The 24,941-nt window shown below is 43.0% G+C and overlaps 1 protein-coding gene across 1 annotated transcript; it reads right to left on the bottom strand.

Moving 5' to 3' along the window:
- Positions 1-9,073: 9,073 nt before the first annotated feature.
- ZP2 (zona pellucida glycoprotein 2) lies at positions 9,074-20,992 on the bottom strand. The gene is made up of 18 exons (XM_045462131.1): positions 20,931-20,992; positions 20,749-20,837; positions 19,722-19,805; positions 19,241-19,335; positions 17,577-17,729; positions 16,735-16,776; positions 16,417-16,581; positions 15,578-15,674; positions 15,295-15,476; positions 14,352-14,478; positions 13,498-13,685; positions 13,323-13,414; positions 13,096-13,220; positions 12,534-12,723; positions 11,034-11,169; positions 10,863-10,959; positions 9,945-10,270; positions 9,074-9,292 (listed from the first exon to the last, which is right to left on the bottom strand). The coding sequence occupies exons 1-18, from the start codon at positions 20,990-20,992 to the stop codon at positions 9,131-9,133; spliced, it is 2,412 nt and encodes an 803-aa protein (XP_045318087.1). The 3' UTR covers positions 9,074-9,130.
- Between the last annotated feature and the right edge of the window lie 3,949 nt (positions 20,993-24,941).

Genomic DNA, 24,941 nt, shown 5'->3' with positions numbered 1-24,941 from the left:
AGGTCATGATCTCACAGTTCGTGGGTTCGAGCCCTGTGTTGGGCTCTGTGCTGACAGCTGGGAGCCTGAAGCATGCTTTGGATTCTGGGTCTCCCTCTCTCTGTCTGCCTTTCTCTCTTTCTCTCTCAAAAATAAATAAAAATTGGGGCGCCTGGGTGGTTCAGTCGGTTAAGCGTCTGACTTTGGCTCAGGTCATGATCTTGCAGTCCGTGAGTTCGAGCCCCGCGTCGGGCTCTGTGCTGACAGCTCAGAGCCTGGAGCCTGTTTCAGATTCTGTGTCTCCCTCTCTCTGACCCTCCCCTGTTCATGCTCTGTCTCTCCCTGTCTCAAAAATAAATAAAACGTTAAAAAAAAAAAAATTAAAATAAATAAATAAATAAATAAATAAATAAATAAATATTACCCAAAAAAAGCAGAAATGACAAGGCTGAGTCACGGGGAAAGTGGACTCCTTGGCAGGGGGGAATCCGAGCCATCTAGGTTGGAGAGGGCATGGCCCCCCCCTGCTCCGGGCTGTAGGCATTGTTCAAGTTTCCAAAACGCGGGAGGAGACTCAAGGTCCTATACATATGCTATGCCCCTGTTTAGGTGCTGGAGCTAGCTTCAAGCCGCATTTAAAACCCTTAAAAAAAAACAGCCTTTATGCCCCTGTTTAGGTGCTGGAGCTTCAAGCCCCATTTGAAACCCTTAAAAAAAAAAAAAACAAATGGATCAGAAGGGTTTCCTAAAGAAAGCGCTTAATTTCTGAGCCAGAAGAGGGAGCTCACGTTCAGGCAATATGAAGCTGGGCCAGCAGGGAGTAGCGCTAACTGGAAGAAGCTTTTGACTCACACATCAAATGTTAACTTGCATCCATTAATGTGCATTGTTAATGTGCATTCGTAACAAGGAGTCCTGCTACAGGGCAGATTCTGAATCCTTAGGTCTAGAGCAGGACCTGAGTTTATGCGTGGCTTACCAGCTCCCAGGGGAAGCCTTGCACAGACCACACACCTTGGGTAACAAGGTAATAAATAGATTGCCTCTTCAGTCCTCTCCTGAAGATGCACACCTGAGGCCAGACACTGTAAGTCTGCAGTACCAGGGCTAGAACCCATGTTTCCTGCCTCCATGCTTGCTTCCTGGCATCTTCCCTGCCCCTGTGACCCTAACAGAATTAAGGGAGGAGGATCCATTCCTAAGTATGGAAGAGAAGAGACCATACTGTCTGCTTTGAATTGGTAACCTCATAGATACTGCCAGTTATTTTACCAGAAAAAGATGGGTTTATTTGTGAATAAAAGAGAATTGCAATTGGGGACAAACAGCAAAACTGTAGGCAAGTCCAGGTTACAAGGGAGAGGCATGCTTTTTTTTTTTTTTTTTTTTTTTTTTTTTTAATGTTTGTTTTTGAGAGAGAGAGAGACAGAGTGCAAGCTGGGGAGGGGCAGAGAGAGAGGGAAACACAGAATCTGAAGCAGGCTCCAGGTTCTGAGCTGTCAGCACAGAGCCCAGTGTGGGGCTTGAACCCACCAGCTATGAGATCATGACCTGAGCTGAAGTTGGATACTTAACTGACTGAGCCACCCAGGTGCCACCCCCCCCCCACCTCTTTTTTCTGAGAGAGAGAGAGCACGTATGCGTGAGCATGCAAGCAGGGGCAGAGGGAGAGAGAATCCCAAGCAGGCTGCATACCCGGTGCAGAGCAGGGTCGATCCCACAACCATGAGATCATGACCTGTGTCAAAATCAAGAGAGGGACAGCTCAATGGACTGAGCCACGCAGGTGCCCTGAGGAACACTCTTTTTAAGGAGAGAAGGGGTAAATTGGGAAGGCTGTTATGAACTAAAAGTCCATTGGAGAAACTGGGAGTTTGAAGTATAGTGGCTTCTCATTGGTTGAACTGTTGCCTGGTGGGGGCGAGAGGGGGCAGGAAATGAGGAAAACATCTCTACTTCCACCTGGAAGAGTAGAGTGGTTCCCTATTCACAGTAAAATTCATCTCTTCTGTTGTGTCTGCAATTGATTTGGAGTGGTAGGGCATGGGAACTCCCCATGCCAAAACTTCCTGACTCCATTTTAGTGATGTTTCCTGTTACTAATTTTCATAGAATCAAACTTCTTTGTACTATATTTTTGGTCAACCACTTCCCCACGTGAGGACCAGTGGGAATTCAAAGATGAACAGAACAAGACTCTGGTCCTCTTGGGCCTTGTGGGAGCCAAAACAAAATAAATGTAACAGAAGGTGTTCTTCTTTGTGATTTATACAAATTTGGCTATTAATCCAAAGGACAGCTTACATATAACTTGGGGTGTTCTTACAGATGCAAATTATACCCATAGTCATTCTCCTAAAAATAAAGGTTCTTTAATCCTGAATCATTTTGAGTGCTTTTTACCTACAAGACACAAACGGCCTCCCCTTAAAAATAGGAATCCTTAGAATCTCACTCAACATCAAAGATTGTTAAAATTTCAGCTGAGTAAATTTGAAGATCTAATTGGTTGTGAGAAATAAATCCACTGGCCCAATCAAAGGAGGGACTAGGAGACTTGGAGCACAGTGAAGCAAGGCTTCAATCAAAGTTCTTGCAAGAGCAGGTATCTGATGGACAGGCACAACTCGGGGCAGTTATAGCATGCAATTTATCTTCTAGCGTGCATGTTACTCCCCTGGTTCCTCATTGGCTGAGTACTACAGAGGTGACAGCCTTACCTGGAAGTCACCTATAGCCATGTAGTCTGATTGGAACAAATGTACACTCCTTGAGGTGACCCAGAGAACTTCAGTTCTTTGGCACATGCTCATTGCAGAGCCCACAAAAAATAAGCCTGGGGAAATGGAGAGGGGAGGAATAACCAGGAAGTGAAGTGTCCAAGCATTGGGGACTCCATTGTTGCAAGGGGTGGGGGAGGGGTGTGTGTGGGCAGCTTGTACATATTTCCAATAGGTTGTAAACCTATGGTTAACTAGACAGCACAGCTTTTATTTTGTGTGTTTGAAAATGAATCATCTCACTTCTCACATTGGTTTTATGAAGCAATTCATGAATTCCATCTAGCAAGTAGAGGGGATCTCTGAGGAGCTGTACAAAGTGGAAGGTTTTTATAGGAAAGAGGGTAGGGCAAAGAAGTTATTAGCAAAAGAAAAAAATTGTTTTAGGCAAGGTCACTCTCCCTTAGGGGAAGAGCAGGAGGTCTTACCCAGATAAAGATGATCTCATCTTATTTTGGGGAATGGAGAGGGCCCACTGGTGCTGATTAGAAAATTCCTGATTTACCAGTTAAGACTACATTTCTGGGGTAGGTTGAAACTGCAATTAGATTAGGTATTAAGCTCTGTTTTGGTAACTTGGCCTAGCATAAGTTATTCTATTTTGGGGCCTGTGGTTTTCTTTTTAAAAGATGCAAGTGACTCCAGGGTTGATTGAGGAAACACAATGAAGTAGTCAGGAATTTAGGTTTTCTGTTTTTACTCCATCATTCTCAGCGTCATTAGGTTTATTTCCTCATGGTCACAAGATGGCTGCCACAGCTCAAGGAATCACAATGTCACACAACCACATCCACAGGCAGGAAGAAAAGGGGTTAGAATTACATAACTTTTTTTTTTTTTTTAAACAAGGAAGCAAAAGACAGAAGCCCCCTTCCAGTATCCCTCAATAAATGTGATTGAACAGAATCATATGCTTGCTGGTAGCTGATCTGCAAGAGGAATGAGACTTTATCTTCATTATTTAGCCCAATCTGGGTATATCCCCTGGGGGATATACTACCCCATTCCAGAACAAGGTCAAATTTCTCTTATTAGGGAAGAAGGGAGTGGGGAGAGAAGAAAGAGGATTCTGGGACCAACTCCAATGTGTATGTCAGGGCGGGGTGGGGGTGGGGAGTTTCCCATACCACCAAGCAATTCTGACACCATCTCGTGTCCTACAATTTAACTGAATTCTGTGACTATCTGATGTCACTGTGGCATCAGATTCCACACACAGGTTAAGGTCTAGGTCTTATAAGACTGACTCCACCCCAGCCCACCCTGCTTCAGGTGCCAGTCACAAGTATAGGTTGTCACCTGTGCTCCTCCTAATGGACTGGCTACAGATAGGAGGTTCTGATGAGACCCTCCTTGGGTTTGATGAGTTTGCCAGAGTGTCTCATAGAACTCAGAGAAACAGTGTACTTACTAGATTACTGGTTTATTATTAAAGGATGTAATTCAGGAATAGCCAGATGGAATTGATGCAGAGGCATGGAGAAAGGACAAGGAACTTCCATATCCTCTCTGAAAGCATCACTCTTCTCAAATCCCCACCTGTTTGGGTTTTACATTCATGATTGGTTAAGTCCCTGACCACTGGTGACTGATTCAACCTCTGTGCTCTCTCCCCATCAAGGGGGTGGGACTGAAGGTCTCAACAGTCTATTTGAGGTTGGTGTCCCTGGCAACAGATCCCCTTCCCTGGTTATCTAGGGGCTTTCCTTAAGTCGTCTATTAACATTACAAAAGACTCCTTGATTGCCCTCTTCACTTAGGAGATTCCCAGCGTTTCAGGAGCTCTGTGCTAGACCTGGACAAAGACGAAATATGTATTTATTATAAATCACAGTATTACAGTAAAAGAAAGGGGGAGAAAACCCTTTCTGATTAAGCAGCCAACACTACGCTGTCTGTTCCAGTGCACTCATGACTGTTGTAGTTGTGTTTATTCACAAAATAAAGTTCTTCAGGTGCCCTGTGATCAAAGGTCAGGACCAAGAAGCTTAGCCAAAATGCTAACCTCTGGCAGGGAAATCTACTCTCAAGAGAAGAAGTCGTTACTCCTGCCACCCAGTAGCCCACCCTATGCACACTGGAGTCCATTGACTCATCAGGTGGAAGCTGCTATGACCAAGACCATGGACACTGCATGTTCTACTGTTGGAGAAGTGAATAAAGTACGCCAAAATGGCTGATGGCGCTAAAACAAACTCTGGTCTCTAGTTTAGAGACCCCCTCCTCCGGGTTCTTCTTCCTTTGTTTGCTGCGCGTGTGAAAACCCCCACAGATGTGGAAGCTGACAACTATAAATTACCCTCCCCACTTGCATTCAGCGCTCAGATCTTTGGAGAAACTGTCTCCTCTGCGCCCGCCGGTGTTAAATACATCTCCGATCCACCAAAATCTCCAAGTGCTGCTTGGTGTCTCCACCAGCGTTCCAGCCTGGTTACATAACACTACCTTCTGCTGACCCCCCTGTCCTGCCCTCCTGCCCACAGTGAAGTGGCTTGCCTCTCCATGCACCACCACCTTCAAGCCAGAAACAATGTAACTCTATGTATTTTCTGCTTATTGACCCAGTAGTGACAACCATAAAAGGAAATTCTCATTCTGGTAAACTCAACGGTTTACAACTTAAATTCCCACATCAGGATGGACTTCTGTCCTCTGCAATTCTTCTATTTCACCAGGCTATACTATGGTTTAGAAACGAGGCTGGTTGCAACTTGAATTTGCCAAGTCCTTGAGATGATAAACTGTTCCTATGTTCTTCGACTCTATATAGGAGCAACCATGTGTGTTTGTAACACGTCTGTGACAAAGTTTGCCACCAATTGCTTTGTTTAACATAGCGATTCTTACCCAGGGGTGTATGTCAGACTCACAGGAGAAGCTTTGCTTTAGTTTACTTTTGCTGCTGTAACAAATTACCGCAAGCTCAGTGGCTTAAAAATAACCAATTTATTTTGGAGGTCAGAAATTTGAAATCAGTTTCACTAGGCTGAAGTCAAGATGCCTGCCAGTGAGGCTATTTCCTTCTGGAGGCTCTAGGGGAGAGTCCTTTTCCTGGACTCATTTAGCTTCTGGTGTCCACTTGTTTTCCTTGGCTGGTAGCTCCTCCCTTGTGCTCACTGTGCATCATTCCAGTCTCTGCTGCCATCGTCACATTGCCTTGTCCTCCTGTGGTCAGATCTCACCCTGTTGCTCTCTTGCAGGGATCCTTGTGATTGAAGTTAGGGCCCACAGGGATAATTCAGATAATTTTCCTATCCAGGACCCCGAAATTAATCACGTACTCAAAATCCTCTTTTCCCATGGAAGGTAACATTTCACATGTTTCTGAAATTAGGACATGGATATTTGAGGGCCATTCTTTGGCCTCCCACAGAGCCTAAACATGCTTAGACACCCCTCCTTAAAGATTCTAGTTTAGTAGGTGGGGTCAGGACATGTTTATTTTTCAAAATACATGCCTGATTAAGTACCTGTTACCTAGTACATAGTTATATCCTACCTTCAGTTGCTTATAATTTTATCTCCGAGGTTTTATTTAGATGGCTCCAATGCTGACTGGGCAGCACATACACAAGAACTTGATGATTGACTATCTTATTGAATGCTCACGTGCCTTCTAAGTAGGCTTTATTTTTTTAAGATTTTAAGTAATCTCTGTGCCCAGTGTGGGGCTGGGACCTACAACCCCAAGATCAAGAGTCACATGCTCCACTAACAAAGCCAGCCAGATGCCCCCAAATAAGTTTTATTCCCATTTTACAGATGTGGAAGTAGACTCAGAGATTGTGTTCCATCTGCCCAAAGTCATGCAGCAAGAGAGAGACAGAACTAGAACACAAACCTTATTCTAGTCCTTATTCTAGAACCCTACAAATTTCATAAAACCACCCAAGTCAGCAGAATGGCAGGAAAGAAAAGTTCAATGTTAGAGGGGACTTCCCAAGGCTCATAGGTCCATTACCAACCCCTGTAACCTCCACCCATTGAACTGTTGGGCTGAGTGTTAGAATCCCACATGCCCTTCATCTACCTCCTGAGACCTGTGTCACAATTACAGCTTATCCTTACTGGATAAGGTAGATTGCAGACACTGGGTGAAGGAGCAGCCTCTTGGGATTTGAGCTCACTCCCCACACAGCTAGGCTGCCTCCCCCACATACAGCAGGATGCGTACCAACCAAAGTTGAGAACGTGACTTTCTTCAATCACTCTTATACTTGTTCCAGGTTACCATGGCAACAAGTATTCATCCTAGCAGCTGTTCCACAGCCGGTTAGCTTTTCTGAGTTCTGCCCGAGCATTTGTGGCAAACATCAGAAACAAGTCTGTGGCAGCACCCTGGAGCCCAGGTCACCTTGATCCTGACTCTACACCAACAGACCAGTCTGGGGTTGAGAAGCTCCAGCTTCATGATCAAGACACAGTGATATCCTGGACAAGCTACACTAGGGTTCAAGTTGCTCTTCTGTAAAATGTATGCATTTCTAGCAAAGTGTTGACTGTAGGGACGCATTAGAGGTCATATTTGTTTCCTATTGCTGTTTTAAGAAATTAATACCAACTGAGTGGTTTATAACACAGGTTATTTTGAAATTTGAATTCAGAAGTCCAAAATGGGGCAGCAGGGCTGTATTCTAGGAGAGAATATATTTGCTTGCCATGCCCCACCTAATATAGGCTGCCTGCATTCCTTGGCTTGTAGCCCATGTCATTCTGATTTCTCCCTTTGGGCCATGATGTGATTCTGATCTATCTACCCTTTTTATAGGGACCCATGTGATTGGACCCTATTGCATAATAGCCCCTTGTCAGGACCCTTACCACATCTGCCCAGTCCATATAGACTCGGGGAGATCAGGAAGCCACTTAAGTGGCCAACTCTTAAGTGCCATTTTACAAAGTACAGCATATGCAAGATTTCTGGTTCTAATATGTAACACTGTTACAGGATAGTCACAGAAAAGTTGGACTCTAACACCTTTTGTCATTAGTAGGTTAAGGCCATATTCTCTTATCAAGCAGTACTTAAAGAATGGCTTTGATGAGATACCTTGAATTTTTAACCTGTTACTCTAGACAGACAAGACATTTCCTATAATGGTGTGGGGTTTCCTTCCCCACACCAGGAATGAGTTCTACCATATGTATCTAATGAATGGAAATTAATATTGGATTCCTCCTTCCAATATATAAGACCTACATTATACATAGCCTTCTTGAGGAAACAACACTTAACAAAACCAGATTATGACATTTCCCAATTGAGGGTTGAAGAAGTCCACAAAACACTGTTTTCACCTCCCTGCCATGTACAGATATTTAATTTTTCTTTTGAGAGAACACACATGTAAGTAGGGGCTGACCAGAGGAAGAGGGAGAGAATCTTAAGCTGGCTACATGCCCGGTGCATAGCCCAACTCAGGCCTCAATCCCACCACTGTGGGATCATGACTTGAGCCAAAATGAAGAGCCAGATGCCCAGTTGTCTGAGCCACCCAGGCACACCCCTGTTCAGACATTTAAAAGCTTTATGACTTTTTTCCAAAACAAGTTCTCATTTAGACCTAGGCTTTTTCTAGTTATAGAAATGAACTCACTTATATTCTCCGTTAGTTATCTTGAAGATGGTCTGTTAGAGCTTCAGTGTGAAGCAAACACTAGTCATACTGATTTTATTGCAGCGTAGCAGAAGCTAGGGGACCCTGAGGGAAAAAAGGCTCAGGAAGAATGAATAATCATGTGTTGGTAGCAGGGAAAGCCACTCTCCAGCTCAGCTAAGGGGCTGGTGTTCAGCTGTGGAGTCTTAATGAGACTAGAAATGTTGTAATTGCACTTAAGTAAACCAGAACCTTCTAATTTTATCCCTCCAAGGGAGATTGCTGGTCTTGAATTGCATGAGGAATACAGGGAAGAATGTGACTGAATACCTCAAGTTCTCAGGTAAATTTTCAAGGAGTAATTTCCATTAGGCAATGTTGGAGCAGAACACTAGATAAATCCAATTAATTCCTTGGGAACACATGGTTTCCCTGCCCGTCTAGACAAAGAAAATCATGCCAGTGACTAGGGGTGATTTCTTTTCTTTTAGTCTTGAGTAGATGAATGGAGGAGTTTAAGACTTGTCTCTGTAGTCAAGAGCCACTGTTTAATTCTCTGGCTCTACCAGTTTTGGTTAAGGACGTCAAAGCTGCGTTGACAGTAAGCACTGAAGTCGCACATTTCCTTATTCACATCCACACAGACTAAAGCCCATTGGGGTTGTGGAAAGGTCCTACAGTTACCATCAAAGCATGACTCTAAGAGAACACTCCATGTAAGGTTAATGAGGTAAAAAGCAAGTAGCTTACTTCAACCATTTTATTTGAAAATCCTTAGTGATTTAACATCATGGTTCTGTTCTTGCGCAGGTAGGTGATGAAGCCTAGCGTTGCCACAAGGCCTGCCAGGGCAGCCACAGCTACCCCAGTCTTAAAAGCAACATATCCGGCAGCCCCATACCCTTTTGAGTCCATCACATCTGGAAAGAAAGCAGACATTCAGGTCTTAAGATCATTTCAAATCTAAAGGCTTAAGTTCAAGCCTTAGGCTCCCCAGAGAAGTTAAATTATGCCTCTAATGTCTCCTTTGTTAAGCTTGCAATAGAGTATTTAGTCTTACTCTTTGAGCCAACCTCCTCCTCTCTGTGGTCCCACTGCTGCTCCTACTTCCTACTAACTTTAATTAACCTAAAATCTGATGGGCTGACACCTGGAAACAATCTTACTGTTCCAGTCTAACCAACATTCTGGCATTCATAGAGATGACCTCAAATGCACAATTTCTTACACTGTCTTAAGTCCCTAACAAAACTTGCAATTTCCAATTGTAAGCCTAAAATTAAGACCACTTGTGATGAGGATATGGGATATGACCAGGAACACCATCTAGTACAGACTCAAACTTGGCAGTGGTAAGGCACATTCATTCTGATCTCATAGTTTCACTTCTATAAAGATATCCTGAATTTGTTTAATTGGCAAAGATTTAAGAGTATTCTACTGACATTATTGACAGAGCTCGAAGTAACCTACAGGTCCTTGATTGAGGACTGTGGCTAAACTACAGCTGTATGCATGCAGTACTATGTAGCTGTTAGCTGTGAGGTGCTCTCTGTACAGATTTAAGTGTTTAAGTGTAAAATCATAGAAAGCAGGTAGAAAATATGATTCCACTTGTGTTAAAGGGAGATTTTTTGTTAAGGGGGATTTTTGGAAGAGTACACAAGAGACTTAATGAAGTATAGCTAGGAAGAGATACTCCTTTCTCTTCCTTAGAGATTCTTTCACTGCTTAGAATATTTATAATCATGTATTCCTCATGTATGGTTAAATTCAACATAAAAGGTATGAACTTGAGTTCAGGAAGTGCCCTAAGCTTTAGCTCCATACCTCTGAGTGAAGAGCTATCTGACAGCAGGAGGATGGGTCCTGGAAGACTCACTATCATTTTCTCTTCTTCAGTGGTGCCTGTGGCTGGAGGAAGAAATTGGAATTTGTGTCTGACCTCTGGAATAGTGAGGAGTTGAGAGGGGTGTTGATGGACTTTTTTGAGCACATCTCCATCGAGTCCCCTGCTCTATGTGGGTTTTCCCCACCTTTGCAGGAGAGGACATACACCTTAGGGTAAGAATAGGATAAAATCTCTAAGAATATTCAAAGATTAAGTTCCGAGTCAACCTAGACTCCAGCATAGTAACTTTTGGGAGTCATGTTTGCAAAACATCAGGCTCCAGTTCCATGTATAAAACCAAATTTGCCCATAGTCTTATCAAGAACTGGTCATCTCAGTCTTACTCTATTGGCAGGGCAGACTGGGCTAAGAAGGTTTCTTGGAACTGAATCAAGAGTCTCAATCAACCCCCCTCCTTTTTTTCTTTTAACTTTTTTTTTTCATGCCAACTCTTCACCACATTTGGGGCTCAAACTCACATTCCTGAGATCAAGAATTCCATACTCTAGCTACTGAGCCATCCGAGCACCCCAAAGCCTTTATTCTTAGTTTCTAGTTCTATAAAGACCAGTCTTGCTTTGACAACTCATAGCAACAAGGACTTCAAGTTATTACCTCTCCTGTGTCTGAATGACACAGGGCAAGTCACGGAACACAGAGGGGAGTCAGCAGACAGTCGACTGCAGATTAAGACACTGCAGTGGAAGTAGACCTGGGGATAAAGGAAGAGTTAAGTGGAACTGATGCACTCACTTTTGACCTGTCCCAGGTGACTTAATCACTTACCAGACTAGAAAGCACTTGGGTCTCTGATACAAAGGCAAAGGTCTTCACATCAAACCTCCGATAGTGAGAAGGATAGGTCACAGAGGAGCCAACTGGATGGAAGGTGGTTCTGTGGTTGTCCAGGTTGTATTCACAGCTAGGAGGCACACATCAGCAAAGATTATCAGCTTCATTTTCCCTGAAGTTTAACTCAACATCTGCCCATATTCAGCTATGTGTATTCAAACACCTTCAGAATTGTTCTACCTTCTACCTGTACATTTTATTTACTATACTTCTGACATGGCGTCTCCACAAATATTAAGTCTGAGTTGTATATGCTAGTTCTGTTTTTCGAACATGCATTAATAAAATTTAAGTACCTATTTGTTTGCCAGCTAAACTTATCAAGAACCTCACGTTTTATATGTGTGTTTTCATCGGACATTGGCTTAATCCTTCCATACTCATCTGAGTACCTATTTTATCCCAGGCAGTTTGTATAGATCAGGGACAAGTAAAGTAGAGAATTGGGGTGCCGGAGTGGCTCACTTGGTTGAGCAACCAACTTTAGCTCAGGTCATGATCTCATAGTCCAGGAGTTTGAGCCCCACATCAGGCTCTGTGCTGGCAGCTCAGAGCCTGGGGCCTGCTTTGGATTCTGTGTCTCTCTCTGCCCATCCCCCCTCACCTCTCTCTCTCCTCTCTCAAAAATAAAACAGTAAAAAAATAGTAGAGAACTACTGCTATTTTACCTCTGATGATACAAGAGGTTGGTAGCTGTAGAGAAAAGCTTATGTTAGGTGGGCTACATGTAGTCCTGGACCAAGAGTGTACCTGGAGTTTAAGAGCTTAGGAACAGATTATAAGGGCTTCAAGGAAGATAATCTATGGTTTCTATACAGATGAAGACCCTTGAGGGCAGAGCTGGGAGGACAGCCACCAATTCACATGTGTCTAGTCACAGCTTCAGAGCATTATGGATCGAGTCTGATAGGCATTTAAATCCCACTATTTACTACATCTTATTTTGGCTAGTCATTTAAGCAGCCAGCTTGGGTTTTATCATGAAGTGGGGTGGCTAGTGTCTTTTCATAGCGTGAGGAGGTTCAACTAATGCATGTTGAGTACATAGCACCTTGCTTGGAACATGGGTGAATAGGAACTGGCAATCTCTTCTCTCTAGATCAAGAGTATTAGAGCCTGGCATCCTTGGAGAGGAACCCATTCTTTTAGATTCAAGGTTAAGAGCAAAGTATATCATCCTATTGGACCAATGACTGGTTACTAATGAGTACCAAAATCAGCACTTTTGTGACCTAGTGCTCTTCTGAAACCCTAGAGGGTTTTATCCTCTCACTGGCCTTTTTTTCCTAAACTTTTTTAAAGTAATCTCTACACCCAACACGGGGCTCACACACAATCCTGAGATCAAAAGTCACATGCTGTACTGAGCCAGCCAGGAGTCTCTTCACTGGTATTTTGATTAGCTGAGCTACCTCATCTATAGAGAATACCTACCCATCCATGATAATATTCCACTGGGGGACGGAGGCTGGGTCCACCGTGGGTGTTGCCCAGCAGTCATCTAAGACCAGCTTGATGTTGGGGTCAGACCTATTTAGGACTCTCACTTCCAGATAAATTGGTTGGCGGAGGTATCTCACCACAGGGTACTCCTTCTCCCCGTAAGGTTGGAGGTAGGATTTATCTGAAATGGAATTGAGACCTCTTCAGTATTCAAGTGGTTGATGGTTGCAATAGGAGCTAAAGCATCACTAATGTTCCATTAGTCTGGCATCATCACAAAGTTCAGGTTAGGGAAGATTTACCTCAAAGGATTTCAGCAGGTTTTTTTAAATTTTTTTTTTCCAGTGTTTTTTGTTTTTTGTTGAGAAAGAGAGGAGGTGAGCAACGGAGGAGTAGATAGAGGGAGACAGGATCCAAAGCAGGTTCTGCACTATAAGCAGAGCAGGGCTGGAACTCAGTAACTGGGAGATCATGACCTGAGCCAAAGTTGAACACTTAACCAACTGAGCCACATCAGTGCCCCAAGCAGATTTTTTAGGTTGTAACATCTCACCTGGGTAGGTTTGCAGGATTAAGGCAAGTGGACCTGGCCTCACTGAGGCCTCTGGAGGAGGAAGACTTTGGACTCTGGTATTTATTAGCAGGTTACCTTTGCTGTAATGGCACTGCACTGTCATTCTGTAAGACATTAGGGGAGGGGCAAGGTGGTACAGAAGAATTTTAGGTTAGGATCCTGCTTGAATTTCATCTGGAGCTTAACAAGTAGCAATTTAATCATACCTGAATTCACTATCTCTAGAAATTGTGCTTGGAGGAAGATCCGCCCAGACAGCATGTATTTCATTTTCATAGATGACTTTGCCTTCCTTGAACTTAAAGTTGGATAAAGGTTAGAAGCTAGTAACAAGTGACCTCGAAGTCAAGCCCTAGCATTCCATAGTCTGCCAGCACTAACCTTATGTCTTGTCCCGCATCCATTCAGGGGTATGTGAAACAGTATCAGCCCTTGAGATGCAGCCTGGAAGGTAGGTTGGCAGGATGAGTCTCCCACCCTTAGGGTTTCTAAGTTGAGAGCTGGTTTTGTCTGGTGACTGTAGACCTTTATGTCCATAAACCCATCCTGAGTACACAGGTCACCTGTAACTAGATGGTGGTGAGAGTTTAAAGTAGTTTGTCTGCCAGGTGAATGGTATTTACCAACATTGAAGTGTGGATGAGGAGATCTAGGAGAAACCCTTGAGGGGCTGAAGTTATTCATGGATCAGATTATGGCTTAACATGTAATGCCTTGTATCATCATGTCCCTTATTTCAAGACTCACAAATCCTGAGTGGTTTGGGTAGGGCAAGGATGGAGGGTAGTAGATGCAGGAGCTAGTTTTCTTATTGGCTGGACTGGATACAGGTTAGTAAATAAGAGAAGCACAGGGGCAGAGGCAATAGTGAAGAAATACCTACTCCCTGTTTTTGAGCCACTTATCAGCATTTGGGGGAAGTCTTTTCAACTTTTGTAGCCCTTATAGTTACAGGTTTGAGTCCATCTTACTTAGATGGTGGGCTCAGGCTCCTAAACCACAATATATCCAGGCTACTTAAACATGGATCCCTTATACATACAGGTACCTATCACTGTCTTTTGGAGAGCTTATCTACTTAGGATGCTGTTTTAGTAGCTATACTGAGATTTCTGATCTGATCAGTTTCCTCAGTAGAAGCAATACAGAGTCCGAACTTCTATACCCATTCTGACCTACAGAAAGGCTAAGGGAGAAATACTGTAGAAAACCATTTTTCTTGGAAATGTTTTTACCTATAGAAACTGGTGACTCACAGACACACTCAGGATAAAGCACCGTGGATATAGTCTCTTGTTTAAAGGCAAAGGTCAGCTTGAGTGAAGCTAAGTAGAACTGATAGGGTAGGCATTTTTCAGAGAACTGCAAGGAGAGAGGAATATCAATTAGCAGCCACAGCCTTGGGGGCCCAGAACAGTCCCAGTGAAGCAGGAAGGAAGTACACTGAATACCTGTAGGGCACACTCTAGAATTAATCTGGATTCCCTTCAAACCACAACAAGCAAGATCCTATCACTTCTCCAGATCAGGATGCTTTCCTAGGCAGGAAATTTATTGCTTTAAACTCATGCCCTGAAATACCCAGCTCCGCATGCTCTTTGTACTTTTCACTGAAGCCTGAATTTACAGATCAAATTCCAAAGAGTGGAGTGCTCTGCCAAGCTAGGTCTGATTAATCAAGCATTCTACAAATGTTGTCAGATGTTACTGTGAAACACACTACCCCAACCTAAGATTACTCTCTGGTGTCCCTGGCAATTCCATCAGTCAAGACTGGCCTCCAAGTTAACAGTTCAGGACACTTTTGTTTGGATCAAACTGTCCCGCTTTTAGTAGGGCATAGGTGGGTCATCATTAACAAGTTATAATCAGTTCGATGAGCTGAGTTACACACACACACACACACACACACACACACACACACACACACACAATGAAACAAACAAAAAACCCCACCCAGGAATACTTCCATTGCAGCGGTTTAGGAGGCTGTATGTTTCAGAGTAAATTTCAGTTACTGGAGAATTCGCTTAGGCCAAGTGATCAAATGAGGCCTTCGATTTTGCATCCATTCTACTGACAGTTTATGGACAAGTCATGAGCTATATCAGGGTTATTTAACAACTGTGCTTCAAGTCTGGCTTCCTTTAAGCCTAGCTGTTCATGATAGGAACATACTTCCATTTTGAGAAGAGTTTTGCTGAAGTGCAATGTCAAGCCACCTGATTCTTCTTTATCAATCCCATTGTTGTGCAGCTGGCTTACAGCAAAGTTCCTATTTTCAAAGCTCACAGATTTTAACTTCCCAGGAAACTCTGGTATGGTCAGAGTCACATGTGTGGCGTTACAGGTCACAGCATCTAGAAGGAATGGCCAACACAATGCCCATGATCAGCTTTAAGCCCCTAGAACAGTGTCTCCCACAACTGGAGTTGCCCCTTACTGTATGTCAGGGCCTTACCTGACATACAAAGCACTCGTGTTGTTAAGATGATCTTCTGCCCAAAAGATTCATGTATCAACTTCAGAGGCACCATGTAGAGGTGACTGTTACCTTGCTGAGGGTGGGGTGGGGAGAGAACATTTTTCCAATATTGGTTTACTTGAATTTGTAACAAATGCTCTAGGAGTCATCAGGGCAAACATATACTCAAGTATTGGGCACTATTTTGGCCCAACTAGAATTTAAGCATTTTGTCCAATGACTGTTTATCAGATGTTCTAGTTTTTAAATCTTATGTCTCCTAACCTCTGGCCAGTCAGTATTGTCTACTGGTAGGACCTATAGTCACTCCTAGGCAGATGTTAACAAAAGCTGGTTTTATCTTAACAGCATTCAGAGGAAATGTTTGTAAAACTCAGCAATCTGTTTATATTCTATGTGTAACAGGACTGTTCTTGTTAAAATGGCTGACATTTAAGCGCTTACCTGCTAGGACCTGTTTAAATTACTTTCACACATTAACTCATTTAACTTCATGTCTTCATTGTTGGCCCTCAAAGCACCAATTTCTACAATCAATCATTGTCCTATGATGTATAACAACAACATCTTAATTGCCCAAAGACCTTCATGGTACCTTAGATCACATAGAGTAGATCTAGATAGATCTATGGGAAGAACACATCTGTTTTGTTCACCCTTTTATCTTTCATACTCAGTGCAGCGCCTAGCACATGGGAGGCATTAAGATACCTGTTCAATCAATTGTATTCTCAGTTATTTTGAAGACATGGTTGAGACCACGCTTAGAATATTGGTCTGTCCTTTGGTGGTGGTACAAGAAGATTCATACCTACCATGTAGTGAGTCACTCCAGTGGCATTGAATGACACCTGGAAGGTGATCTTGTGGTTATCAAACAGGATATTGTATCCTTGTCTCAAGACATCCTGAAGAGTCAGAGTTTTGGCTTTTGTACCATCACCAACCTCAATGCTCCATCCCATCGGATTCTTGGTATCCTAAAGATACAAGTTTGATTTAGAGGGCTGGTGCTCACCTTAACTCCAAGACTATTTGTCTACTTAATATTTTAATCGAGATTGAAGTTAGGTCACTTCTACTATAGAACTAAAGGTTACTTAGGTCTGTAATTTAACAGGTGACTTTCATACCGTATTTTCATCAGCCAGGCCAGGAATGACATTAAAGGTAAACTGGAAAGAAAAAGTAAAGAAACCATGATGTGAGGCTTTGATTTGGCAGAGAAGGTTTCTGAAATCATGCCACCTGTCAATATGTGTAGAATACCCAGAGCAACTGCTGTGTACTTGTACCAAGAGGTCTGGTTGTGGGGTAAGAAGAGGCACAAGTCCAGTCATGAAAACTAGCTGTGCCCTTACACATCATTTCATCTCCAGGCTTCCGATGACAAAAAGCAATTACAAGATCACAACTCTCTTCCAGTTTTAAATTGGGACACTAAGTTCTTAGATGCTCATTTTTTCCCTTTGTCCACAGAAATCAAGCATTCAGTCAAGTCATGCCTTTTTATCATTGTTATAATCAAGGATGAATTTATTTTCCCATTGTTGCTATTAGTTATGTCAGACTATAAAATCCCAGAGTAGGAGATTGGGCTATTTTGCTTTTTTACTGTATCTTAGCATCTGGCACAGAACCTGGCACATCATGGGCATTCAGTTTGTCACATGTTTTTTAATGTGATTGCAGCGACCAATGTAATCCTTTCTACTGCCAGGTATGATGTGCTGAGCACTGTATATACCCTCTCATTTAATTCTCAGGGCCATCCTTTGAGTTAAGTACTATTCTCCCCTGCTTAAGACTTGGAAACTAAGACTCAATATGGTCAAGAAATGAATCCAAAGCCATATCATCAATTAGTGGTGAATACCAGATTGTAATCCTGATCCTGTTCCTAACACCAGCTCTGTGTAGACCACCATATTTCCCCTGCAGTAACCATGAAAAGCCATCAGTCTGCTTCACTCACAGACATGGAATCCTTTGTGCAGATAGTGGATCCTGCATGCTCATGGGTTTCTTCTGCTTGCATAACTGGACAGTTGATCTGATACATCAAACTGTTATGTCTTGAAGCAGCATTGTGGTCCTTGAGTCTGATGATCATCCGGTGCTGGCCAAGCTGTGTGCAAAGGCATAGTAACAACAGTAAGTGCTGGTACCTTGGTGGGAAAGGTGATTCCAGAAGACCATTGGATCCAGTTGAATGGCCAGACTCTTGAGGTTACTAGTATCACAGGTTCTGGAAAGTAACCATTCCTATACAAAGATAGGATATTTAGAAGCACTAGCTATAGCCTAGGTAAGACTCCTGTCTTGGCAGAAAATAGTTTATTGAGCTTCAGGGATTGGAGTTCAGGTTTTGATTTGACATTTACCTTTGAATATCGTGGTTCCAGCTAATTTGGCACCTCTGCCCAAGTCAAACAAATATTGAGCACGTATTTATCAGCCATTGTTTGGGTGCCCAACAGGGCCATCTTTGGTATTTTCCCCTTGTTCAGGGAACTCAGTCTCAAGCAAAGGACAGCCACCTTTTTTCTATTAACTATTAATAAGTATTTTAGGATTTTAAGGCCACACACACATGCACATCATGGGCTCAATGTGGCCATCCACAGTTTGCAGTTGGCAGACCCTTGGTCTAAAGCAAACTCTAGCCTCTCTGAAAGTTGGCAAAGGTCATCTCCGAAAGGAAAAATTAATTACTGGAGATTTTCACTGCAGAGTTAGATCATGTAGCCAGTTAAATATGCAGATTTCTAAAATGTACCTTAGACCTAAGTCATCAACTTAGATCAATGAACTAAGTGTATACAAAGTTCCCCAAGTGATTCTTAGCTACTTGACAGGTTTCCTTTACTGCTCCCAATAACCTTGATTGGGCAGTACTGTTGCTTGGCAATAGAGAAAACCCTATTGCTCAGCTGCTGCTTGCCTTCCAACACCTGTTTTTATAGCATAGCAGTTCTCTTTGCCAGCACCAAAATAGCCTTCAGTTGCCCATGGAGGTTACTGATCAGAATATCTCATTTTAAACATTTGTTGTATCTTACTGCTGTGCCAAGTTCTTCATCTGTATCTTATTAATTTTTAGGTGCCCTGTAGAAAAGGTACCATAATCCCCCTTTTGCAATGAGCAAGCCAAGGCTTAGAAAGGTTAGCTTACTTGTTCAAGATCACAACTCGAGAGTGGCAAAGCCAGAACTCATACCAAGGCCCTAACTTCAGGGTTTTTCATTTTCAGCATTATTGACATTTCAGGACTGGTAATTCCATGTTAAAGGGAGCCACCCTGTGCAATGTAGGCTTTTTAGCAGCAACTGTGGCTTGTACCTGCTAGATGCCAGTGGCAGACAGCCCTCTACACCAGTTGTGACAGCCAGTAAGGTCTTCAAAAGGTCTCCAAACATTGCACAATGTCCTCTTGGAAGACAAAACTAAACAACTCCCCCCAACCCCCCAAAACAGTAACAAAAACCAACCAAACACCACCACCACCACCACCCACCCACCCACCCTTGATTGAGAGTAACTGCTCTACTCTAAAGCCAAATCCTTAACTAGTAGGGTTACTATTAGTAACTACTAGGTTACTATTTCCCACCACCACTCCTCAAAACTATTACTTACCGTTCTTCTGGTACAGGTCTCATATGGGGCCTTTAAGGTGAGCTTTTCTGGATCCAAGATGTAAGTGCAGTTCAACAATTCAAAACTGAAGGGATCTATAGAAGCCAGAGCAAATGGCCAAGAAGTACATTACAGTAACAAGGTAAACCAAAGCTACATAGGCAACAGTATCAATCAATTTCTAAGCTCCATCATTTTACTTTTTATTGTCCCAGATGGGTGATAGGACCCAAGCTTTAAAAGATGCTGTGGTTTGCTACTAAAGATTTCTCAGGAAATTCTGAGATAAGACAGGTTTCTAAGGCAAGATGAGGTCTTTGACTCTTACTGGCATCATGCAAATCAGGGACCCCTGTGGCATCATGGGAATTGGGTGTCAGTTACTCTAAAGTTTGCGTACTCTGCTCACCTGAAAAATAGGGCTAACCTTGAACTAAGAGTTTTCTACTAAGACTAAGATAAGAATATACACATTACCTACCCACCACAGATGTATGCCATTTTTTGGTGCCAAAATCACTTGGAAATTCCACTGCCATTCTAGTTTCATAGCAAGTGACAGTACCTGAAGAGGAAAGGAAAAGTTTGGGGCCTCCTTGAGCTGCAGGAGGCAGGATTCCTAAACTTATGGAGTCACCTCTCCAACAGGCATCAGGGAAGAATACCACTTGCAAGAGGCAAACTTTGATCCCTACCTTCAGGGAGCTCACAGATTGGTGGCAAAGACATAACTAAAATGCAAGTTACCAACTGTAGGGAAGTTGTCAATTAAATGCCTGGGGCTTTCTGGCACTCTCCAAAGTTAAGCCCAGAATAAGCCCCAGAACAGGGACCAGGCTAGAATCTTGACAATGATGCTGACAGAGGTGGGGATGGTAGGTCTGTGAAAAGCTGGAGAACAAATGTTCTATCTAAAGACTTTTCAACTTGAAGTTTAAAAAATGCCCAACAGGGGGTGCCTGGCTGGCTCAGTCAGAAGAGCATGCAAGACTCTTGATCTTAGGGTCCTCAGTTTGAATCCCGTGTTAAGCGTAGAGATTACTTAAACTTAAAAACTTCACCCTACATAAGCCCAAGAACACTTTTTAAAGGCCAAATTCTACCTATAATATGCTATTTTACATCCTCTTGCCCACGTGAAAGTTTAAAAAACTCATAAGCAGAGAAGCTCCAATTTTGTCTGTCATGTTGATGCTTTCCTTAAGCATAAGCTTGTGTTTGAAAAGGACTAGCCTTAAAGATGGGGATTTAGTGTTGTGTTCTGCTGTTTGGGGGGTACCGTAAAGCTTGAGGCAGTAAGGGAATAAAAACTAGTGTAGGTGTTTTGCAAGATCTTTTCTTTAGCTAGTATACCAAGTCATGGGTAAATAATAGCAAAATCTACTGACTTGATCAAACTAAGAAACGGGGTGAGTGGAGATTATGGCCCATGTTAATGTTCCCTGGCCATCTAGCTGCAACCTGTTTGAAAGATGCTAAGGGCATTTCCCCTCACCCAACAGACATACCTGGGAAGACAGGATTCACCAACTGCAAAACACCTATGGAATTCACTGAAGTCATGAGGATGAAGAGTAGAAAAAGTGACCTGTAGATGCTAGAAGGAGATTGGGGAGAGAGTTAAGGAGGAATGAGCTTCAGCAAACAAGGCCATTGTGTCTGTCCCTACTCTGCTGCCAGAATTACTCACCTCCAATCTGCATTAAACCAGCTTGAAGGACTCCCACTATCTCCTTTCTGTCTGGAGGCCATGGCTAAATGTATCACCAAATCAACCAGATAGAGGGATGGGTTGCTCTGTGCTTTTTTTATAGCAGAACATAAAACATGACCCCGCCCTCTCCCCATTGGAGACACCTGAGTTTTCTCCAGCTTTCTCACCTGAGAGGAGGGATTTGGGACAGGAAGGACTTTCTGGAAGGCCTGAAGGAAGCATAATTCTGCCCTTCCTGACATTTGCCTTTGGGTTATTCTACCAGCTTCTCTGTGGGCCAGCCATGAAACCAGAGGTCACTAAAATTGGCTCCAGGTAAATGAATTGGTGTTTTTCTCCATAACACTGGGCAAAATTAGTATCTTTTGGGAAAAATACAACTCCAGTGTAGAGTGAAAGAGGGTGGTGGATTTTATTGAAGAAAGAACATCTCTTGTTCATACCGTCTTCAAGTAACAAACCTTTCCTTTAAGTAACCCCTAGTTTCCTGGCTGTTATCACTACCCTGGCAATGTGCATGAAGTACCTTTACAAAAAATGATGATATATTATTTCCCCCAAGTATAAAAATTTAAATTAACTGCAAAAATTCAGACAATTACAGAAGGATATAGAGAAAAGGAAAAAGTCACCTGTAATCTTGCCACTGCTAATATTTAGATATATAGCTTTATGGGCTTTTTGTACAAACACCACACACAAAAACCAATAACCTGGGATCAAAGTTTAGGTAATGTTTTGTAACCTGATTTTACCACTTTACATGACATGGGCATTTTATATATCAAACATAAAGACCTCCATTACCATTTTTAAGATTGCATAGTATTCAATGTCTAGATAAATCAGCGTTTATTCCTAATGATGGACATTACAAAGACTTCTAATTTTTCATCATCATAAACCATAATACGATGGACATTCTTGTATATTCCCCTGGCTAACCCTTGGTAAGTAGAAATTCTGGGTCAAAGAGAGTAACGTTCTAAATAATAATGTCATAGTGCATACCAATTGGGAGTTTACACATGGGAAAATTGAGGCAAAGCAACTTTGCCCAACCTATTAACAACTGAGTGTCAGAGCCAGGTTGAGGACTCAGATTTTGTAAGGCCCAATCAAGATATTTTCAGCATCTCTTACTGCAATTTGAGATACCTAGATTTCTGCAGCCATGTTCAAATTCTGTGCAGGTGGCGGGGTGGCACTTGTAATTATTGATTTATGGTGTTGTCTTTGTAGTGTAACTTGAGGGGTAATCTCCACTCCCTGTTACAGGTGTCTGAAATACCATTGTAGGTTAGAGCAGTGTTTGCCCAACTTTCTTCATCAAAGGATTACATGGGGCTCTCATTAATAGCACACATTCCAGGCTCTCACCCAAAAGCTGCTGAATTGGGCTCTCCAGGGGAGGGTCCTGAGTTAATGTACTATTTAACAAGCACCACAGGTGAATCTTATGATGGGGAAAATTTGGCACATGCTTGGAGGGAAGGCACGAAAATGAGTGATTGTTAGTGGTCAACTTCTTCAATGGGAATTAACCCATTATGTTATATGGAATTGGGGAGAGGGAACAAAAGCCAGGATAAGCAGGTTTCTGGGATTAGAGACAGTGAGAAGATTTAGATTCCAAGCAGAGGCATGGTAGCAATAGTTACTCCTTTTCTCTGAAGCATATTTTCCAAAAAATGACAACTTTTCTGCAAATGTGAAGGTAATTTCCTACCATAATTGTTAAGACTGTGTTGGGAAGGCCGTAGAAGATGCAGTGTGGAAGCAAGGTTCAGAGACTGATGTGTCACTCCACTTTCCCAGGCCCCACCCCCAGGTTCGCTTCTCTACCAGTATTGTGCCTTTTCTCCAAAGTAGGAGGTCTTGCCTTGGAAAGGACAGATTTGATCCCAGCCCCCAATTCGGGGTTCTGGGAGACTAAGGGGCAGCACAAAAGCCGTGAGCAGGAGGCATGGAGAGAAGGAGGACCACTGTGGGAACTGGTAAAGGTGGTGAGTACACCAAAGACTAATTTATTTTATTTCTTTATTATTTCTTTATTTATTTTTAGGGTATACTTTTTTTCTTTTCAATGTTATTTATTTATTTATTTATTTTTAATTTTTTTTTTTTAACGTTTATTTATTTTTGAGACAGAGAGAGACAGAGCATGAACGGGAGAGGGTCAGAGAGAGGGAGACACAGAATCTGAAACCGGCTCCAGGCTCTGAGCTGTCAGCACAGAGCCCGGCGCGGGGCTCGAACTCACGGACCGCGAGATCATGACCTGAGCCAAAGTTGGCCGCTTAACAGACTGAGCCACCCAGGCGCCCCTTATTTATTTTTTTAATGTATGAAATTTATTGTCAAATTGGTTTCCATACAACACCCAGTGTTCCATACAACAACAGGTGCCCTCCTCAATGCCCATCATCCACTTTCCCTTCCCTCCCACCCCCCCATCAACCCTCAGTTTATTCTCAGTTTTTAAGAGTCTGTTGTGGTTTGGCTCCCTCCCTAACTTTTTTTTCTCCCCTTCTCCTCCCCCATGGTCTTCCGTTAAGTTTCTCAGGATCCACATGAGTGAAAACATATGTATCTGTCTTTCTCTGTATGACTTATTTCACTTAGGCTACCACTCTCCAGTTTAATTCACATTGCTACAAAAGGCCATATTTCATTCTTTCTCATTGCCAAGTAGTATTCCATTGTGTATATAAACCACAATTTCTTTATCCATTCATCAGTTGATGGACATTTAGGCTCTTTCCATCCGATTTAGTGATCCGCTTCGGGAGGGGCCCTGCAGCAGCAGGAGGGAGTCAGACCCGCCGCTGGAGGGATGGATCCACAGAAGCACAGTGTTGGGTGTTTGCTAGGTGCAAGCAAGTTCTCTGGCAGGAACTGGTTCCCTTTGGGATTTTGGCTGGGGGATGGGCGAGGGAGATGGCGCTGGCGAGCGCCTTTGTTCCCTGCCAAGCTGAGCTCTGTCGTCCAGGGCTCAACAACTCTCCCTCCCGTCGTCCTTCAGCCCTCCCTCTCTCTGAGCAGAGCTGTTAACTTATAACCTTCCGGATGTTAAGTCCCGCTTGCTGTCGGAACACACTCTGTCCGGCCCCTCTGCTTTTGCAAGCCAGACTCGGGGGCTCTGCTTTGCCGGCGGGCTGCCCTTCGGCCCCAGCTCTCCGTGTAGCGCTCACCGCCTCTCTGCCCTTCCTACCCTCTTCCGTGGGCCTCTCATCTACACTTGGCCCCAGAGAATCCGTTCTGCTAGTCTTATGGCGGTTTTCTGGGTTATTTAGGCAGGTGTGGGTGGAATTTAAGTCCTCCTGCGCTGCCATCTTCCTTCGAGACTAATTTCATTAGCACTCTTTGTGCTAATGACTACAAGGTATTCCCTCTACTCTCTGAGTGGGTCTCTACCTGATGGTCCTGAGGTCACTTCTTACTTGCTCATCACCAGGCATTTCTTGAAGGGAGTTTTAAGTTGTTATGCATAACAAGGCAGTATTGTTGCCTCATTTGAGCATGTGCCCTCCTTCTGAAATACAGTTCTTATAAATAACAGTTTACAGTTCTTTTTCTTTTGTGTTTACATATTTATTTTGAGAGGAGGGTGGAGGAGGGGCAGAGAGAGAATCCCAAGCAGGTTCCACACTGCCTGGACCCTGACGTGGAGCTTGATACCAAGAAGCATGTGAGACCATGACCAGAGCCAACATCAAGAGTTGGACGCTTAACCAACTGAGCCACCCAGGCATCCCAACAATTTACAATTCTTAAATTCCAAGCTTGCTTGCTGTCTTATTTTCTACAATATAAACATATTAAAAGACAACCTAAATGTCATCATCAGATTGTTAGGTAAGTATGAATATCTTCAAATTCTAAAATGCATCTGGATTCATGTGGATCTATGGATGGTAATATTAAAGATAAATTGGAATTTATATTGGAGTTGTATATATATATATACATATATATACAATGTAT

The sequence above is a fragment of the Leopardus geoffroyi genome, chromosome E3, assembly GCF_018350155.1.
Source record: "Leopardus geoffroyi isolate Oge1 chromosome E3, O.geoffroyi_Oge1_pat1.0, whole genome shotgun sequence".
In the NCBI taxonomy this organism is placed as follows: domain Eukaryota; kingdom Metazoa; phylum Chordata; class Mammalia; order Carnivora; family Felidae; genus Leopardus; species Leopardus geoffroyi.
Note: the sequence above shows the minus strand (reverse complement) of the source record. Positions and strands in the feature narration are given on the sequence as shown.